Below are 18,992 nucleotides of genomic sequence, written 5' to 3' on the forward strand. Positions count from 1 at the left end.
AGCACTAGGAAATTGTATTGTATGAACAGAAGGTTGAAACACCAACAAGATCCATCACAACAGCATTAAAACAAATGAACATGAAGAATATGAGGTAGAGGATGTTAACAAAGGTACAGGAGAAATAGCAACAGAAGAAAGATAGAGATGTTTGTAATTATGTTTACATACCTATTTGTATACTCTTTGGGGAGGGAGTTCTACATTTGTCGAGCACAATCTCTTGAACATCTGATGTTATACAACTTCTTAAATTTCAAAACCCTATCTACGTTAACCATGTCTTCAGTTATTTCATGCCATTTATCCATCACTCATACTACAAAAGTAATTCTTACATCTTTATAAGTTTCTTGCTCAAAGACTTCCATGCCTGTCATGCCAGTAGGATGTTATGTCAATTCAAGTTGGGAACCATACATTCTAAGATTTTCCAGGTATAGGTGATGATATTCCTCTCCCCTCTGCGCAACTGGGAGTTAAGCCTCAGAGCTTTCAGCTGTTCCCAGAAAATCAGGTCCTTTACAATATCAATATAAGTTGTCAAAGATCTCTGAACACTCTCTAACACTGCAATTTTGCCTGCCTTGCAGGGTGATGTTAAAACACAGCAACATTAAACAAAAAATTAGTGCCTTAAATATCACTGGTTTTTCTTCCCTTATTTTGGAGGAACACAGTATCCAGATTACCATCCTTTTACATGAAGCAACTGGTTTTGTTGTGCTTGCTGTAAGGTTAGGTCATTATGCATCATTACTCCGAAACATTTACATTACCCAAATGGTTAATGATAGGGCCTGTGTCCATCCAGTATTCTGCATTATTTTAAGATTTCTTCATATTCCCTATAATGCATGAGTTGAAACTTACATTCATTGCACAGCATGTCATTCTAAGCTACAAACTAAAGACTTCATACGTCTTTTTCCAGCCTTTCTACATTCTATCAATGTGATTTTCTTACTTATTCTTGCATCATCTGCAAATCACATGAAACTTTGGAGCATGTTTGCATCAATGTCCGATAACAAGGGGAGGAACAGGAGGGGTGCAAGTAATGTTCCTTGGGGACTGAGCTTTTTACTGTGGAGGCACTGGAAATGGCATGGTTTACAACTATAGGATGTGATCTGTTGGGTAAATCGTTGTATATCCATATCCTAAGTTCTCTGGTTATTCACATCTTTCGCATTTTATGTGCAATGACACACACCATGGTTACTTTTGCCAAATGCTTTTACAAAGTCTGTGTAAATCACATCACTTTTTTCTAAAGTTTCAACAAACTTATCATTGTGGTCAACCAACACAGAGAGGCAAGAAATGAAATGTTTGAGGACAATTTGTGGTATGGAGTTGTTTGATCAAGTAAGTAATAAAAGGTTAAGCAAAAGGTATGGTAGTAAACCAGTGTGGTTGAGAGAGCGGAATAGGGTGTGTTGAAATGGTTTGAACATATGCAGAGAATGAGTGAGGAAAGGTTGAGAGAGAGTATGGAAGTCAGAAGTGCAGGGAACAAGGAGAATGGGGATACAAAATTGGAGATGGAAGGATGAAGTGAAAAAGACTTTCAGCAATCTAAGCCTGAGCATGCAGAAGGGTGAAAGGCATAAACATGATAGGGCAAACTGTAAAGATGTGGTATACAGTAGTCAAGATGCTGTCAATGGACTTAACTAAAGCAAGGCTTGTGAAGCATCTGGGGTAAACCATGGAAAGGTCTGTGGGGCCAGGTTGTGGATAAGAAGCTTTCATTTCTGTGTTACACATGACAGCGAGAGAATGGATGAGAACAAATGCTGCCTTGCTCCCTCTGTTCCTGGTACTACCTTGATAACACAGGAAATGGCGACCAAAAATGAAAAACAATTCTTACTTCATCGCCATTTCCCTCATCAGCAAAGTAACACTAAAAACAACCAAAGAAAGGCTGATTTGCTCACATCCATTCTCTAGCTGTTGTGTAATGCACCAAAACCACAGACCCCATCCACAATCAAACCCTACAGACCTCATGGTTTCCCTAGCCACTTCACTTCCATAGTTCAGTCACTAACCACTTGTCAAACCATGTATACCAAAACACTCCAGTTCACTCTATCCTATGGAAGCCTTCACCTCTGACATGTTCTGGCCATCATCACTTAAATCTTTTTCACTTCATCCTTCCCTCTTCAATTTGGTATTTCCATTCTCCTTGTTCCCTCTACTTCTGATAAATATATCATCTTAGTCAATCCCTCCTCACTCATTCTCTCCATATGTCCAAACCACTTCAGCACACCCTCTTCAGCTCTCAACCACACTCTTTTTATTACATTTCTTTTGTCACTCTTTTATCACTTACTCCATCAAACCAACCCACACCACATACTAGCCTCAAACATTTTGTTTCTAATACATCTACCTATACAGCCAATGCCTTACATCCACAGAAAATTGATAGGACTACTGTACCTTCACAAACCAGTCTCTCTATCCTTCTAAATCTTACTTTTATTAACATTTACCTTCCTCCTTTCTCACACACTTCCATACTCGGTCACCAACTTCTCCAGTTTCTCACTTGAATCATCAAAAGACAACTGACTCACTTTCCAGACCCCTTCACTCCTAAAAACTGCATGCATATTTGGCCATCTCCATACACCACACCACAGCCAAAGGCAGGTACCCAATTCATCAACCAACTACGGTAGGAAGAACAGCTGGGTTGTCTACTGAATTACAGCAGCAGCCAGGATTTAAACCTATGCAGGCTCAACCCCAGGCAGCACAAGAGTACATCACACTCAGAAGAGCAAATCATGACATGACAAGAGCCATTTCCATTTACCACCAGTCCATCTGAATTTATATGGTAAATCTTCAGCATTAAACATGCATAGCTACTCAATCCTGATATAACTGTGGGAGCATTACTCCCCCCTCCCTCTGACCTCATTACTTATAATTTTTGGAAGTAATTACCTGTTCGCATGTATATTGCAAGACACAAAGAAACACAAAAGAATTCAAAAAGCTACACACCACCAAGTTCCTTTGAGGCTGTTTGTGATATTAGAGGATATCAGACACTCACAGATTAGTGTGGTCCAAGTTTAAAGGCAAACAGATAATTAGATTAAGAAGGCAGAAAATATTTTAGTCTTGGACTTGAAGGGAAATATTATTAAGTCTATTCTGAAACTTATCTACAGAGATGCTTTGTTGACAATCCTTAAGAAAACGTACTTTTGCTTCAATCAACATAAAAAGTTTGCCCTTTGAGTTTGTATCCATTATTATGAAAGAAATCAGATATATTAAGTCTAAGTAACTTGTTAGATCAAGATTGACAAAGCCTTTGATAATTTTGAATACTTGCATTAGAGCACCTCTTAAACTTATCTTTTCAAAGGCAAACAGATTCAAGATGTTCAATCAGTTCTAACTGCATCTGTTTCTCAAACCAGAAATCCTCAAGGCAGCTTGACACTGTACTCCCCATTTTTTTCACAAGATTACCAAAACTGAACACAATATTCATGATGAGGCACTAATGTATTCTAAAGAGTAAGGATGATTTCCCCTTGACTTTAATTCAAAAGCCCTGTCTATAAATCCTAGAATCTTGCTTACTTTTTTCATTGCTTCTATGCAATGCTTACTTGATTTTAGGTCACTACATATTATTACATTTTTTCTCCTTTACCTTTTGCAGATGAAAAGAATTTATATTGTAGCTCACCTTTTCATTTCTAACTACCAACATGCACCTATCAAAATTAAAATTCATTTGCCAACTATGATCTCAACCCAGTCCATCAGTTTGAAACTGCAGATGTTCAAATTAATTTGTAGAGATATTTCCAGGCTCAGAATCAACTGGATATTCTGATGTCTTATGCTGCAGCCAATTATTATCAAAATACAGAAGAGAACTGGTCCCAAGACTGATCCTTACGACACAACCACTTGTTATATTTAACCATTCCAAGGCTCAACCATTAATCATAACTCTGTTCATGGCCAGTCAAACAATTTCCTATCAAGCAAAGTACACATCAACATCATGCAACAATTTCTGCTAGTAACTTTTGATGTGTAACCTTAATGAGTGATTTTGGGAAATCTCGATAGATGACCTTATCAAGTGCTTCTGGAAAACCTATATCAATGACATTATCTGCTTTACCTTCATCATAAATGTTACAGTTTTCAACTTACATGGCTTCATCTCTTTTACTTTCTTACCATCAAGAAGACTTTTAAATCTTTGTAGCTTTCACAATCACCTGGCTAAGACTCTTCCAACCATACACTGAAAACTAAATCAGTATTTTTAATATCCTTCCTAACAATGTGTTTTCTCGGCTTCTGATTATGGCCATCAGCAAATAATGCATCTCATTTAAAATTGTAATCAGCCATCTAATCTGATTAGGAAAGGACTGTAATGCCTGGTTGTGGATAAGAGATTTAGGTTTTGGTGCATTACACATAACAGGTGGAGAATGGATGTAAGCATATGAGACTATATCTCTGTCTATTCCTGGTGCTACTTCAATAATGAAAAAAAGTAAAATAAGCATGAAAAAACATGAAAATACAAACACTAATACCCAAAAAATCAACAGCTTTATCAGAAAGGTGACTCACAGTTTTGACACCTACTAGCATGTCACTGCCATTGTAGATCAGTATACCAGCAAGTCACAATCCAAAGGATAGTCTCTTTTTTTTTATTGGGAGGAGGCCATAAAACAGACTAATATAAAATTTTTGCAAAACTTACCTCCTGAACTTGGTACAGATAGGACATCTTGGCACGAAAGAAGAGGGTTTGGATCACATTTGGGTTTGGAATTATCTGTAACAACAAAAATAACATCAAAATCAGGAAAAATAGTTTTAATTTCACAAACATCTTTCACTCTACACAAACATCTTTTTTGTATAAAAGTTTGTACAACTAACCTTCATAGCATTTCCCTTAACTCTTAAGAAAGTATTCTTTTATTATGAACATCCAATTATGGAAGTGTCCCAGACCAATAACAGTTCACTATTTTCTTTTGCACTTTATTTTCATCAAAAAAACCATCCAACCCTTTGTACCACGTGCTTATCTGTAATACTGACAGCCCTTCCAAAGTAAATCATTCACTGATCTGTTTCACTTACAATCGACTATTCAGTTGCTTGTTTCACATTTCGTTACCAAAGTATATGCAGTTCTGCCTCCTCCAGCTTACCTGTCACTCATGCTCACTTCCTAACCTTAAATTACATTTCTAATATTAATTCCTGGATATACATGATTTTCCCCCTTCTAAAACAAACTACAGCTTATATGGATGGTTCCAAAAACAATGACAGTTAGTGAAAAAAATATATGAACATTCAAACACAAAAAGTAATTATGTTGACTACAGAGGAACTCTGGAGATGAGAAAATGTATAACACTTGAAAAACAAGATCAACAAAGTAAACAGAAAATACTTGTGAACAGAAAGGCTACCATTAATTCACTCTCAACACAACCAGAGAGTAAATGCAAATAAAAAGATTATCAAATGCCAAAAATGATCACATAACTCCAAGCAACTAAGAGTAATACCATCTATACACAAAAAAAATTACACAGAAAAATGACAGTAAACAGAAAAACCAACAGTATTGCTAGCTCAAGTAACCATTCAATGAGACCACTAATGGCCCTTTAAGTCCTTCCTCTAATGCCATTTTCGTCAAATTTTTTCAATCATAATATCTATAAGACTTCTAGAAGTTAAACATTACAGCCTTGCAATATGGCTGAGGCCAAGCTCCTCAAATTCTATCCTCACAAATAAATGCAAATAACCATGAAACAGGCATTAATTATCCTCAAGGGAGCAAAACTATAATTTCACATTAATTGCAAATATCATTCATACTTAAGACTGCCAATATCAAAATGGAAACAAATGAAAGCACTCAGGCTACACTCTAAAGGAGCAAACAAGAAAAATCCTTTCATATACCTCACTCTGGTTTGGAGAGTAATCCACCCCACATTTCAGTCTGTGCTGTGGAGACAGTGTCTGGCACCAGACACAAAACATAATTTGCCCATTCTCTTAATAAAAGTTCTTCACATTCTTACTTTCAAACTTCTAACCTTAACTGGCAAACCAGCCCACAACATAATATCCACTAACAGATTAAAAGATACAGGTTCAAAGTGTCAGGTCTTATCAAGTAAAGGGACTTTTTGGGAAGGATATAACTGATGAGTTAAACTAATATTTGCAGTCAAGCAAAAAATTTTTTCAAAAGTTATGGGTTTACAGGAAAACTTAATTCCGGCAACAATAATTTAGTTTTCCCATATGCACACACACATACATGTACATATATATAAAACAGATACTTTTCTTTCTTTCATACTATTCACCATTTCCTGCATTAGCAAGGTAGCGTTAAGAACAGAGGACCAGGCCTTTGAGGGAATATCCTCACCTGGCCCCCTTATCTGTTCCTTCTTTTGGAAAATTAAAAAAAAAGAGATGGGAGGATTTCCAGCCACCCGTTTCCTCCCCTTTTAGTCACCTTCTACGACATGCAGGGAATACATGGAAAGTATTCTTTCTCCCCTATCCCCGGGTATAAATAAAATAAATATATATATATATATATATATATATATATATATATATATATATATATATATATATATCTTTCAAACCATTTGCCATTTCCCGCATTAGCGAGGTAGCGTTAAGAACAGAGGACTGGGCCTTTGAGGGAATACCCTCACCTGGCCCAATTCTCTGTTCCTTCTTTTGGAAACTTAAAAAAAAAACGAGAGGGGAGGATTTCCAGCCCCCCGCTCCCTCCCCTTTTAGTCGCCTCCTACGACACGCAGGGAATACGTGGGAAGTATTCTTTCTCCCCTATTTTTTTTTTTTTATTATACTTTGTCGCTGTCTCCCGCGTTTGCGAGGTAGCGCAAGGAAACAGACGAAAGAAATGGCCCCCCCCCCCCCCCATACACATGTATATACATACGTCCACACACGCAAATATACATACCTACACAGCTTTCCATGGTTTACCCCAGACGCTTCACATGCCCTGCTTCAATCCACTGACAGCACGTCAACCCCGGTATACCACATCGCTCCAATTCACTCTATTCCTTGCCCTCCTTTCACCCTCCTGCATGTTCAGGCCCCGATCACACAAAATCTTTTTCACTCCATCTTTCCACCTCCAATTTGGTCTCCCTCTTCTCCTTGTTCCCTCCACCTCCGACACATATATCCTCTTGGTCAATCTTTCCTCACTCATCCTCTCCATGTGCCCAAACCACTTCAAAACACCCTCTTCTGCTCTCTCAACCACGCTCTTTTTATTTCCACACATCTCTCTTACCCTTACGTTACTCACTCGATCAAACCACCTCACACCACACATTGTCCTCAAACATCTCATTTCCAGCACATCCATCCTCCTGCGCACAACTCTATCCATAGCCCACGCCTCGCAACCATACAACATTGTTGGAACCACTATTCCTTCAAACATACCCATTTTTGGTTTCAGAAGTGGTAGAGGATGTGTGGATCAGGTGTTTGCTTTGAAGAATGTATGTGAGAAATACTTAGAAAAGCAAATGGATTTGTATGTAGCATTTATGGATCTGGAGAAGGCATATGATAGAGTTGATAGAGAAGCTCTGTGGAAGGTATTAAGAATATATGGTGTGGGAGGCAAGTTGTTAAAAGCAGTGAAAAGTTTTTATCGAGGATGTAAGGCATGTGTTCGTGTAGGAAGAGAGGAAAGTGATTGGTTCTCAGTGAATGTAGGTTTGCGGCAGGGGTGTGTGATGTCTCCATGGTTGTTTAATTTGTTTATGGATGGGGTTGTTAGGGAGATAAATGCAAGAGTTTTGGAAAGAGGGGCAAGTATGAGGTCTGTTGTGGATGAGAGAGCTTGGGAAGCGAGTCAGTTGTTGTTCGCTGATGATACAGCGCTGGTGGCTGATTCACGTGAGAAACTGCAGAAGCTGGTGACTGAGTTTGGTAAGGTGTGTGAAAGAAAAAAGTTAAGAGTAAATGTGAATAAGAGCAAGGTTATTTAGGTACAGTAGGGTTGAGGGTCAAGTCAATTGGGAGGTAAGTTTGAATGGAGAAAAACTGGAGGAAGTAAAGTGTTTTAGATATCTGGGAGTGGATCTGGCAGCGGATGGAACCATGCAAGCGGAAGTGGATCATAGGGTGGGGGAGGGGGCGAAAATCCTGGGAGCCTTGAAGAATGTGTGGAAGTCGAGAACATTATCTCGGAAAGCAAAAATGGGTATGTTAGAAGGAATAGTGGTTCCAACAATGTTGTATGGTTGCGAGGCGTGGGCTATGGATAGAGTTGTGCGCAGGAGGGTGGATATGCTGGAAATGAGATGTTTGAGGACAATGTGTGGTGTGAGGTGGTTTGATCGAGTAAGTAACGTAAGGGTAAGAGAGATGTGTGGAAATAAAAAGAGCGTGGTTGAGAGAGCAGAAGAGGGTGTTTTGAAGTGGTTTGGGCACATGGAGAGAATGAGTGAGGAAAGATTGACCAAGAGGATATATGTGTCGGAGGTGGAGGGAACGAGGAGAAGTGGGAGACCAAATTGGAGGTGGAAAGATGGAGTGAAAAAGATTTTGTGTGATCGGGGCCTGAACATGCAGGAGGGTGAAAGGAGGACAAGGAATAGAGTGAATTGGATCGATGTGGTATACCGGGGTTGATGTGCTGTCAGTGGACTGAATCAGGGCACGTGAAGCGTCTGGGGTAAACCATGGAAAGCTGTGTAGGTGTGTATATTTGCGTGTGTGGACGTGTATGTATATACATGTGTATGGGGGTGGGTTGGGCCATTTCTTTCGTCTGTTTCCTTGCGCTACCTCGCAAACGCGGGAGACAGCAAAAAAAAAAATATATATATATTTTTTTTTATACTTTGTCGCTGTCTCCCGCGTTTGCGAGGTAGCGCAAGGAAACAGACAAAAGAAATCGCCCAACCCACCCCCATACACATGTATATACATATGTCCACACACGCAAATATACATACCTACACAGCTTTCCATGGTTTACCCCAGACGCTTCACATGCCTTGATTCAATCCACTGACAGCACGTCAACCCCGGTATACCACATCGCTCCAATTCACTCTATTCCTTGCCCTCCTTTCACCTTCCTGCATGTTCAGGCCCCAATCACACAAAATCTTTTTCACTCCATCTTTCCACCTCTAATTTGGTCTCCCTCTTCTCCTCGTTCCCTCCATCTCCAACACATATATCCTCTTGGTCAATCTTTCCTCACTCATTCTCTCCATGTGCCCAAACCACTTCAAAACACCCTCTTCTGCTCTCTCAACCACGCTCTTTTTATTTCCACACATCTCTCTTACCCTTACGTTACTCACTCGATCAAACCACCTCACACCACACATTGTCCTCAAACATCTCATTTCCAGCACATCCACCCTCCTGCGCACAACTCTATCCATAGCCAACGCCTCACAACCATACAACATTGTTGGAACCACTATTCCTTCAAACATACCCATTTTTGCTTTCCGAGATAATGTTCTCGACTTCCACACATTCTTCAAGGCCCCCAGAATTTTCGCCCCCTCCCCCACCCTATGATCCACTTCCGCTTCCATGGTTCCATCCGCTGCCAGATCCACTCCCAGATATCTAAGACACTTCACTTCCTCCAGTTTTTCTCCATTCAAACTCACCTCCCAATTGACTTGACCCTCAACCCTACTGTACCTAATAACCTTGCTCTTATTCACATTTACGCTTAACTTTCTTCTTCCACACACTTTACCAAACTCAGTCACCAGCTTCTGCAGTTTCTCACATGAATCAGCCACCAGCGCTGTATCATCAGCGAACAACAACTGACTCACTTCCCAAGCTCTCTCATCCCCAACAGACTTCATACTTGCCCCTCTTTCCAAAACTCTTGCATTTACCTCCCTAACAACCCCATCCATAAACAAATTAAACAATCATGGAGACATCACACATCCCTGCCGCAAACCTACATTCACTGAGAACCAATCACTTTCCTCTCTTCCTACACGTACACATGCCTTACATCCTCGATAAAAACTTTTCACTGCTTCTAACAACTTTCCTCCCACACCATATATTCTTAATACCTTCCACAGAGCATCTCTATCAACTCTATCATATGCCTTCTCCAGATCCATAAATGCTACATACAAATCCATTTGCTTTTCTAAGTATTTCTCGCATACATTCTTCAAAGCAAACACCTGATCCACACATCCTCTACCACTTCTGAAACCACACTGCTCTTCCCCAATCTGATGCTCTGTGCATGCCTTCACCCTCTCAATCAATACCCTCCCATATAATTTACCAGGAATACTCAACAAACTTATACCTCTGTAATTTGAGCACTCACTCTTATCTCCTTTGCCTTTGTACAAGGGCACTATGCATGCATTCCGCCAATCCTCAGGCACCTCACCATGAGTCATACATACATTAAATAACCTTACCAACCAGTCAACAATACAGTCACCCCCTTTTTTAATAAATTCCACTGCAATACCATCCAAACCTGCTGCCTTGCCGGCTTTCATCTTCCGCAAAGCTTTCACTACCTCTTCTCTGTTTACCAAATCATTTTCCCTAACCTCTCACTTTGCACACCACCTCGACCAAAACACTCTATATCTGCCACTCTATCATCAAACACATTCAACAAACCTTCAAAATACTAACTCCATCTCCTTCTCACATCACCACTACTTGTTATCACCTCCCCATTTGCGCCCTTCACTGAAGTTCCCATTTGCTCCCTTGTCTTACGCACTTTATTTACCTCCTTCCAGAACATCTTTTTATTCTCCCTTAAATTTAATGATACTCTCTCACTCCAACTCTCATTTGCCCTTTTTTTCACCGCTTGCACCTTTCTCTTGACCTCCTGTCTCTTTCTTTTATACATCTCCCACTCAATTGCATTTTTTCCCTGCAAAAATCGTCCAAATGCCTCTCTCTTCTCTTTCACTAATACTCTTACTTCTTCATCCCACCACTCACTACCCTTTCTAATCAACCCACCTCCCACTCTTCTCATGCCACAAGCATCTTTTGCGCAATCCATCACTGATTCCCTAAATACATCCCATTCCTCCCCCACTCCCCTTACTTCCATTGTTCTCACCTTTTTCCATTCTGTACTCAGTCTCTCCTGGTACTTCCTCACACAGGTCTCCTTCCCAAGCTCACTTACTCTCGCCACCCTCTTCACCCCAACATTCACTCTTCTTTTCTGAAAACCCATACAAATCTTCACCTTAGCCTCCACAAGATAATGATCAGACATCCCTCCAGTTGCACCTCTCAGCACATTAACATCCAAAAGTCTCTCTTTCACACGCCTGTCAATTAACACGTAATCCAATAACGCTCTCTGGCCATCTCTCCTACTTACATAAGTATACTTATGTATATCTCGCTTTTTAAACCAGGTATTCCCAATCATCAGTCCTTTTTCAGCACATAAATCTACAAGCTCTTCACCATTTCCATTTACAACACTGAACACCCTATGTATACCAATTATTCCCTCAACTGCCACATTACTCACCTTTGCATTCAAATCACCCATCACTATAACCCGGTCTCGTGCATCAAAACCACTAACACACTCATTCACTCATTTTTTTTTTTGCTTTGTCGCTGTCTCCCGCGTTTGCGAGGTAGCGCAAGGAAACAGATGAAAGAAATGGCCCAACCCACCCCCATACACATGTATATACATACGTCCACACACGCAAATATACATACCTACACAGCTTTCCATGGTTTACCCCAGTCGCTTCACATGCCTTGATTCAATCCACTGACAGCACGTCAACCCCGGTACACCACATCGCTCCAATTCACTCTATTCCTTGCCCTCCTTTCACCCTCCTGCATGTTCAGGCCCCGATCACACAAAATCTTTTTCACTCCATCTTTCCACCTCCAATTTGGTCTCCCTCTTCTCCTCGTTCCCTCCACCTCCGACACATATATTCTCTTGGTCAATCTTTCCTCACTCATTCTCTCCATGTGCCCGAACCATTTCAAAACACCCTCTTCTGCTCTCTCAACCACGCTCTTTTTATTTCCACACATCTCTCTTACCCTTACGTTACTTACTCGATCAAACCACCTCACACCACACATTGTCCTCAAACATCTCATTTCCAGCACATCCATCCTCCTGCGCACAACTCTATCCATAGCCCACGCCTCGCAACCATACAACATTGTTGGAACCACTATTCCTTCAAACATACCCATTTTTGCTTTCTGAGATAATGTTCTCGACTTCCACACATTCTTCAAGGCTCCCAGAATTTTCGCCCCCTCCCCCACCCTATGATCCACTTCCGCTTCCATGGTTCCATCCGCTGCCAGACCCACTCCCAGATATCTAAAACACTTCACTTCCTCCAGTTTTTCTCCATTCAAACTCACCTCCCAATTGACTTGACCCTCAACCCTACTGTACCTAATAACCTTGCTCTTATTCACATTTACTCTTAACTTTCTTTTTTCACACACTTTACCAAACTCAGTCACCAGCTTCTGCAGTTTCTCACATGAATCTGCCACCAGCGCTGTATCATCAGCGAACAACAACTGACTCACTTCCCAAGCTCTCTCATCACCAACAGACTTCATACTTGCCCCTCTTTCCAAAACTCTTGCATTCACCTCCCTAACAACCCCATCCATAAACAAATTAAACAACCATGGAGACATCACACACCCCTGCCGCAAACCTACATTCACTGAGAACCAATCACTTTCCTCTCTTCCTACACGTACACATGCCTTACATCCTCGATAAAAACTTTTCACTGCTTCTAACAACTTGCCTCCCACACCATATATTCTTAATACCTTCCACAGAGCATCTCTATCAACTCTATCATATGCCTTCTCCAGATCCATAAATGCTACATACAAATCCATTTGCTTTTCTAAGTATTTCTCACAAACATTCTTCAAAGCAAACACCTGATCCACACATCGTCTACCACTTCTGAAACCACACTGCTCTTCCCCAATCTGATGCTCAGTACATGCCTTCACCCTCTCAATCACTATCCTCGCATATAATTTACCAGGAATACTCAACAAACTTATACCTCTGTAATTTGAGCACTAACTCTTATCCCCTTTGCCTTTGTACAATGGCACTATGCACGCATTCTGCCAATCCTCAGGCACCTCACCATGAGCCATACATGCATTAAATAACCTTACCAACCAGTCAACAATACAGTCACCCCCTTTTTTAATAAATTCCACTGCAATACCATCCAAACCTGCTGCCTTGCCGGCTTTCATCTTCCGCAAAGCTTTTACTACCTCTTCTCTGTTTACCAAATCATTTTCCCTAACCCTCTCACTTTGCACACCACCTCAACCAAATATATATATATATAAATATATATATATATATATATATATATATATAAATTTTTTTTTTAAACTATTTGCCATTCCCCGCGTTAGCGAGGTAGCGTTAAGAACAGAGGACTGGGCCTTTGTGGAATATCCTCACCTGGCCCCCCTCTGTTCCTTCTTTTGGAAAATTAAAAAAAAACGAGAGGGGAGGATTTCCAGCCTCCCGCTCCCTCCCCTTTTAGTCGCCTTCTATGACACGCAGGGAATACGTGGGAAGTACTCTTAATCCCCTATCCCCAGGGATAATATATATATATATATATATATATATATATATATATATATATATATATATATATATATATATATATATATATCCCTGGGGATAGGAGAGAAAGAATACTTCCCACGTATTCCCTGAGTGTCATAGAAGGCGACTAAAAGGGGAGGGAGCGGGAGGCTGGAAATCCTCCCCTCTCGTTTTTTTTTAATTTTCCAAAAGAAGGAACAGAGAAGGGGGCCAGGTGAGGGTATTCCCTCAAAGGCCCAGTCCTCTGTTCTTAACGCTACCTCGCTATCGCGGGAAATGGCGAATAGTATGAAAAAAAAAAAATATATATATATATAAATATATATATATATATATATATATATATATATATATATATATATATATATATATATACATACATTTTCTTCTTTTAAACTGTTCGCCATTTTCCGCGTTATATATATATATATATATATATATATATATATATATATATATATATATATATATACACACACAAACAAAGTGCATAGGAACGCGCACCTTCATAGAACATACAAACCTCCAACAGCTAGGATCGATATATATATATATATATATATATATATATATATATATATATATATATATATATATATATATCTTTTTCCTTTAAACTATTCGCCATTTCCCACGTTAGCGAGGTAGCGTTAAGAACAGAGGACTGGGCCTTTTTTGGAATATCCTCACCTGGCCCCCTCTGTTCCTTCTTTTGGAAAATGAAAAAAAAAAAACGAGAGGGGAGGACTTCCAGCCCCCCGCTCCCTCCCCTTTTAGTCGCCTTCTACGACACGCAGAGAATACGTGGGAAGTATTCTTAATCCCCTATCCCCAGGGATAATATATATATATATATATATATATATATATATATATATATATATATATATATATATATATATATATATATATATATACAGACAGACATATACATATATACACATGTGCATAATTCGCAGTCTGCCCTTATTCATTCCCGCCGCCACCCCGCCACACATGAAATAACAACCCCCTCCCCCCCGCATGTGTGCGAGGTAGTGCTAGAAAATGGCAACAAAGGCCACATTCATTCACACTCAGTCACTACCTGTCATCTATAATGCACCAAAACCACAGCCCCCCTTCCACATCCATGCCCCACACAACTTTCCATGGTTTACCCCAGACGCTTCACATTCCCTGGTTCAATCCATTGATAGAAAGTCGACCCCGGTATACCACATCGTTCCAATTCACTCTATTCCTTGCACGCCTTTCACCCTCCTGCATGTTCAGGCCCTGATCACTCAAAATCTTTTTCACTCCATCTTTCCACCTCCAATTTGGTCTCCCACTTCTCCCCGTTCCCCCCACCTCTGACACATATATCCTCTTTATCAATCTTTCCTCACTCATTCTCTCCATGTAACCAAACCATTTCAAAACACCCTCTTCTGCTCTCTCAACCACACTCTTTTTATTACCACACATCTCTCTTACCCTTTCATTACTTACTCGATCAAACGAACTCACACCACATATTGTCCTAAAACATCTCATTTCCAGCACATCCACCCTCCTCCGCACAACTCTATCTATAGCCCATGCCTCGCAACCATAAAACATTGTTGGAACCACTATTCCTTCAAACATACCCATTTTTGCTTTCCAAGTTAACGTTCTCGACTTCCACACATATCATTATTATACTTTGTCGCTGTCTCCTGCGTTAGCGAGGTAGCGCAAGGAAACAGACGAAAGAATGGCCCAACTCACTGACATAAACATGTATATACATATACATCCACACACGCAAATATACATGCCTATACATCTCAACATTATATATATATATATATATATATATATATATATATATATATATATATATATATATATATATATATACACAAGGACATATACATATATACACATGTACATAATTCATACTGTCTGCCTTATTCATTCCCGTCGCCACCCCACCACACATGAAATAACAACCCCCTACCCCAGCATGTGCACAAGGTAGCGTCTGAATAAGACAACAAAGGCCACATTCATTCACAGTCTCTACCTGTCATGTATAATGCACCGAAACCACAGCTCCCTTCCACATCCAGGCCCCACAAAACTTTCCATGGTTTACCATAAACGCTTCACATGCCCTGATTCAATCCATTGACAGCACGTCAACCCCGGTATACCAACATCGTTCCAATTCACTCTATTCCTTGCACGCCTTTCATCCTCCTGCATGTTCAGGCCCCGATCACTCAAAATCTTTTTGACACCATCTTTCCACCTCCAATTTGGTCTCCCACATCTCCTCGTTCCCTCCACCTCTGACACATATATATACTCTTGGTCAATCTTTCCTCACTCATTCTCTCCATGTGACCAAACCATTTCAAAACACCCTCTCCTGCTCTCTAAACCACACTCTTTTTATTACCACACATCTCTCTTACCCTTTCATTACTTACTCGATCAAACCACCTCACACCACATATTGTCCTAAAACATCTTATTTCCAGCACATCCACCCTCCTCCGCACAACTCTATCTATGGCCCAAACCTCGCAACCATACAACATTGTTGGAACCACTATTCCCTCAAACATACCCATTTTTGCTTTCCGAGATAGTGTTCTCGACTTCCACACATTTTTCAAGGCTCCCAAAATTTTCGCCCCCTCCCCCACCCTATGATCCACTTCCGCTTCCATGGTTCCATCCGCTGACAGATCCACTCCCAGATATCTAAAACACTTCACTTCCTCCAGTTTTTCTCCATTCAAACTCACCTCCCAATTGACTTGACCCTCACCCCTACTGTACCTAATAACCTTGCTCTTATTCACATTTACTCTCAACTTTCTTCTTCCACACACTTTACCAAACTCAGTCACCAGCTTCTGCAGTTTCTCACATGAATCAGCCACCAGCGCTGTATCATCAGCGAACAACAACTGACTCACATCCCAAGCTCTCTCATCCCCAACAGACTTCATACTTGCCCCTCTTTCCAGGACTCTTGCATTTACCTCCCTTACAACCCCATCCATAAACAAATTAAACAACCATGGAGACATCACACACCCCTGCCGCAAACCTACATTCACTGAGAACCAATCACTTTCCTCTCTTCCTACACGTACACATGCCTTACATCCTCGATAAAAACTTTTCACTGCTTCTAACAACTTGCCTCCCACACCATATATTCTTAATACCTTCCACAGAGCATCTCTATCAACTCTATCATATGCCTTCTCCAGATCCATAAATGCTACATACAAATCCATTTGCTTTTCTAAGTATTTCTCACATACATTCTTCAAAGCAAACACCTGATCCACACATCCTCTACCACTTCTGAAACCGCACTGCTCTTCCCCAATCTGATGCTCTGTACATGCCTTCACCCTCTCAATCAATACCCTACCATATAATTTACCAGGAATACTCAACAAACTTATACCTCTGTAATTTGAGCACTCACTCTTATCCCCTTTGCCTTTGTACAATGGCACTATGCACGCATTCCGCCAATCCTCAGGCACCTCACCATGAGTCATACATACATTAAATAACCTTACCAACCAGTCAACAATACAGTCACCCCCTTTCTTAATAAATTCCACTGCAATACCATCCAAACCTGCTGCCTTGCCGGCTTTCATCTTCCGCAAAGCTTTTACTACCTCTTCTCTGTTTACCAAATCATTTTCCCTAACCCTCTCACTTTGCACACCACCTCGACCAAAACACCCTATATCTGCCACTCTGTCATCAGACACATTCAACAAACCTTCAAAATACTCATTCCATCTCCTTCTCACATCACCGCTACTTGTTATCACCTCCCCATTTACGCCCTTCACTGAAGTTCCCATTTGCTCCCTTGTCTTACGCACCCTATTTACCTCCTTCCAGAACATCTTTTTATTTTCCCTAAAATTTACTGATAGTCTCTCACCCCAACTCTCATTTGCCCTTTTTTTCACCTCTTGCACCTTTCTCTTGACCTCCTGTCTCTTTCTTTTATACTTCTCCCACTCAATTGCATTTTTTCCCTGCAAAAATCGTCCAAATGCCTCTCTCTTCTCTTTCACTAATACTCTTACTTCTTCATCCCACCACTCACTACCCTTTCTAAACAGCCCACCTCCCACTCTTCTCATGCCACAAGCATCTTTTGCGCAATCCATCACTGATTCCCTAAATACATCCCATTCCTCCCCCACTCCCCTTACTTCCATTGTTCTCACCTTTTTCCATTCTGTACACAGTCTCTCCTGGTACTTCCCCACACAGGTCTCCTTCCCAAGCTCACTTACTCTCACCACCTTCTTCACCCCAACATTCACTCCTCTTTTCTGAAAACCCATACTAATCTTCACCTTAGCCTCCACAAGATAATGATCAGACATCCCTCCAGTTGCACCTCTCAGCACATTAACATCCAAAAGTCTCTCTTTCGCACGCCTGTCAATTAACACGTAATCCAATAACGCTCTCTGGCCATCTCTCCTACTTACATAAGTATACTTATGTATATCTCGCTTTTTAAACCAGGTATTCCCAATCATCAGTCCTTTTTCAGCACATAAATCTACAAGCTCTTCACCATTTCCATTTACAACACTGAACACCCCATGCATACCAATTATTCCCTCAACTGCCACATTACTCACCTTTGCATTCAAATCACCCATCACTATAACCCGGTCTCGTGCATCAAAACCGCTAACACACTCATTTAGCTGCTCCCAAAACACTTGCCTCTCATGATCTTTCTTCTCATATATATATATATATATATATATATATATATATATACACACACAAACAAAGTGCATAGGAACGCGCACCTTCATAGAACATACAAACCTCCAACAGCTAGGATCGATATATATATATATATATATATATATATATATATATATATATATATATATATATATATCTTTTTCCTTTAAACTATTCGCCATTTCCCACGTTAGCGAGGTAGCGTTAAGAACAGAGGACTGGGCCTTTTTTGGAATATCCTCACCTGGCCCCCTCTGTTCCTTCTTTTGGAAAATGAAAAAAAAAAAACGAGAGGGGAGGATTTCCAGCCCCCCGCTCCCTCCCCTTTTAGTCGCCTTCTACGACACGCAGAGAATACGTGGGAAGTATTCTTAATCCCCTATCCCCAGGGATAATATATATATATATATATATATAT

At 40.4% G+C, this 18,992-nt stretch overlaps 1 protein-coding gene across 18 annotated transcripts in view; it reads right to left on the reverse strand.

Moving 5' to 3' along the window:
* Positions 1 to 18,992, reverse strand: part of gw (trinucleotide repeat containing adaptor protein gawky) — a 172,602-nt gene that overhangs the window by 141,598 nt on the left and 12,012 nt on the right. For all 18 annotated transcript variants that reach the window (XR_011716097.1, XM_071689305.1, XM_071689300.1 and 15 more), the window contains exon 2: positions 4,781 to 4,855. Coding sequence is in view for 7 of the 18 variants with exons in the window: in XM_071689304.1 (XP_071545405.1) it covers positions 4,781 to 4,855 (75 nt within the window). In the remaining 11 variants the exon portion in view is untranslated. The remainder of the gene's footprint in view (positions 1 to 4,780; positions 4,856 to 18,992) is intronic.

This window comes from Panulirus ornatus, chromosome 46 (genome assembly GCF_036320965.1).
Source record: "Panulirus ornatus isolate Po-2019 chromosome 46, ASM3632096v1, whole genome shotgun sequence".
Lineage (NCBI taxonomy): Eukaryota > Metazoa > Arthropoda > Malacostraca > Decapoda > Palinuridae > Panulirus > Panulirus ornatus.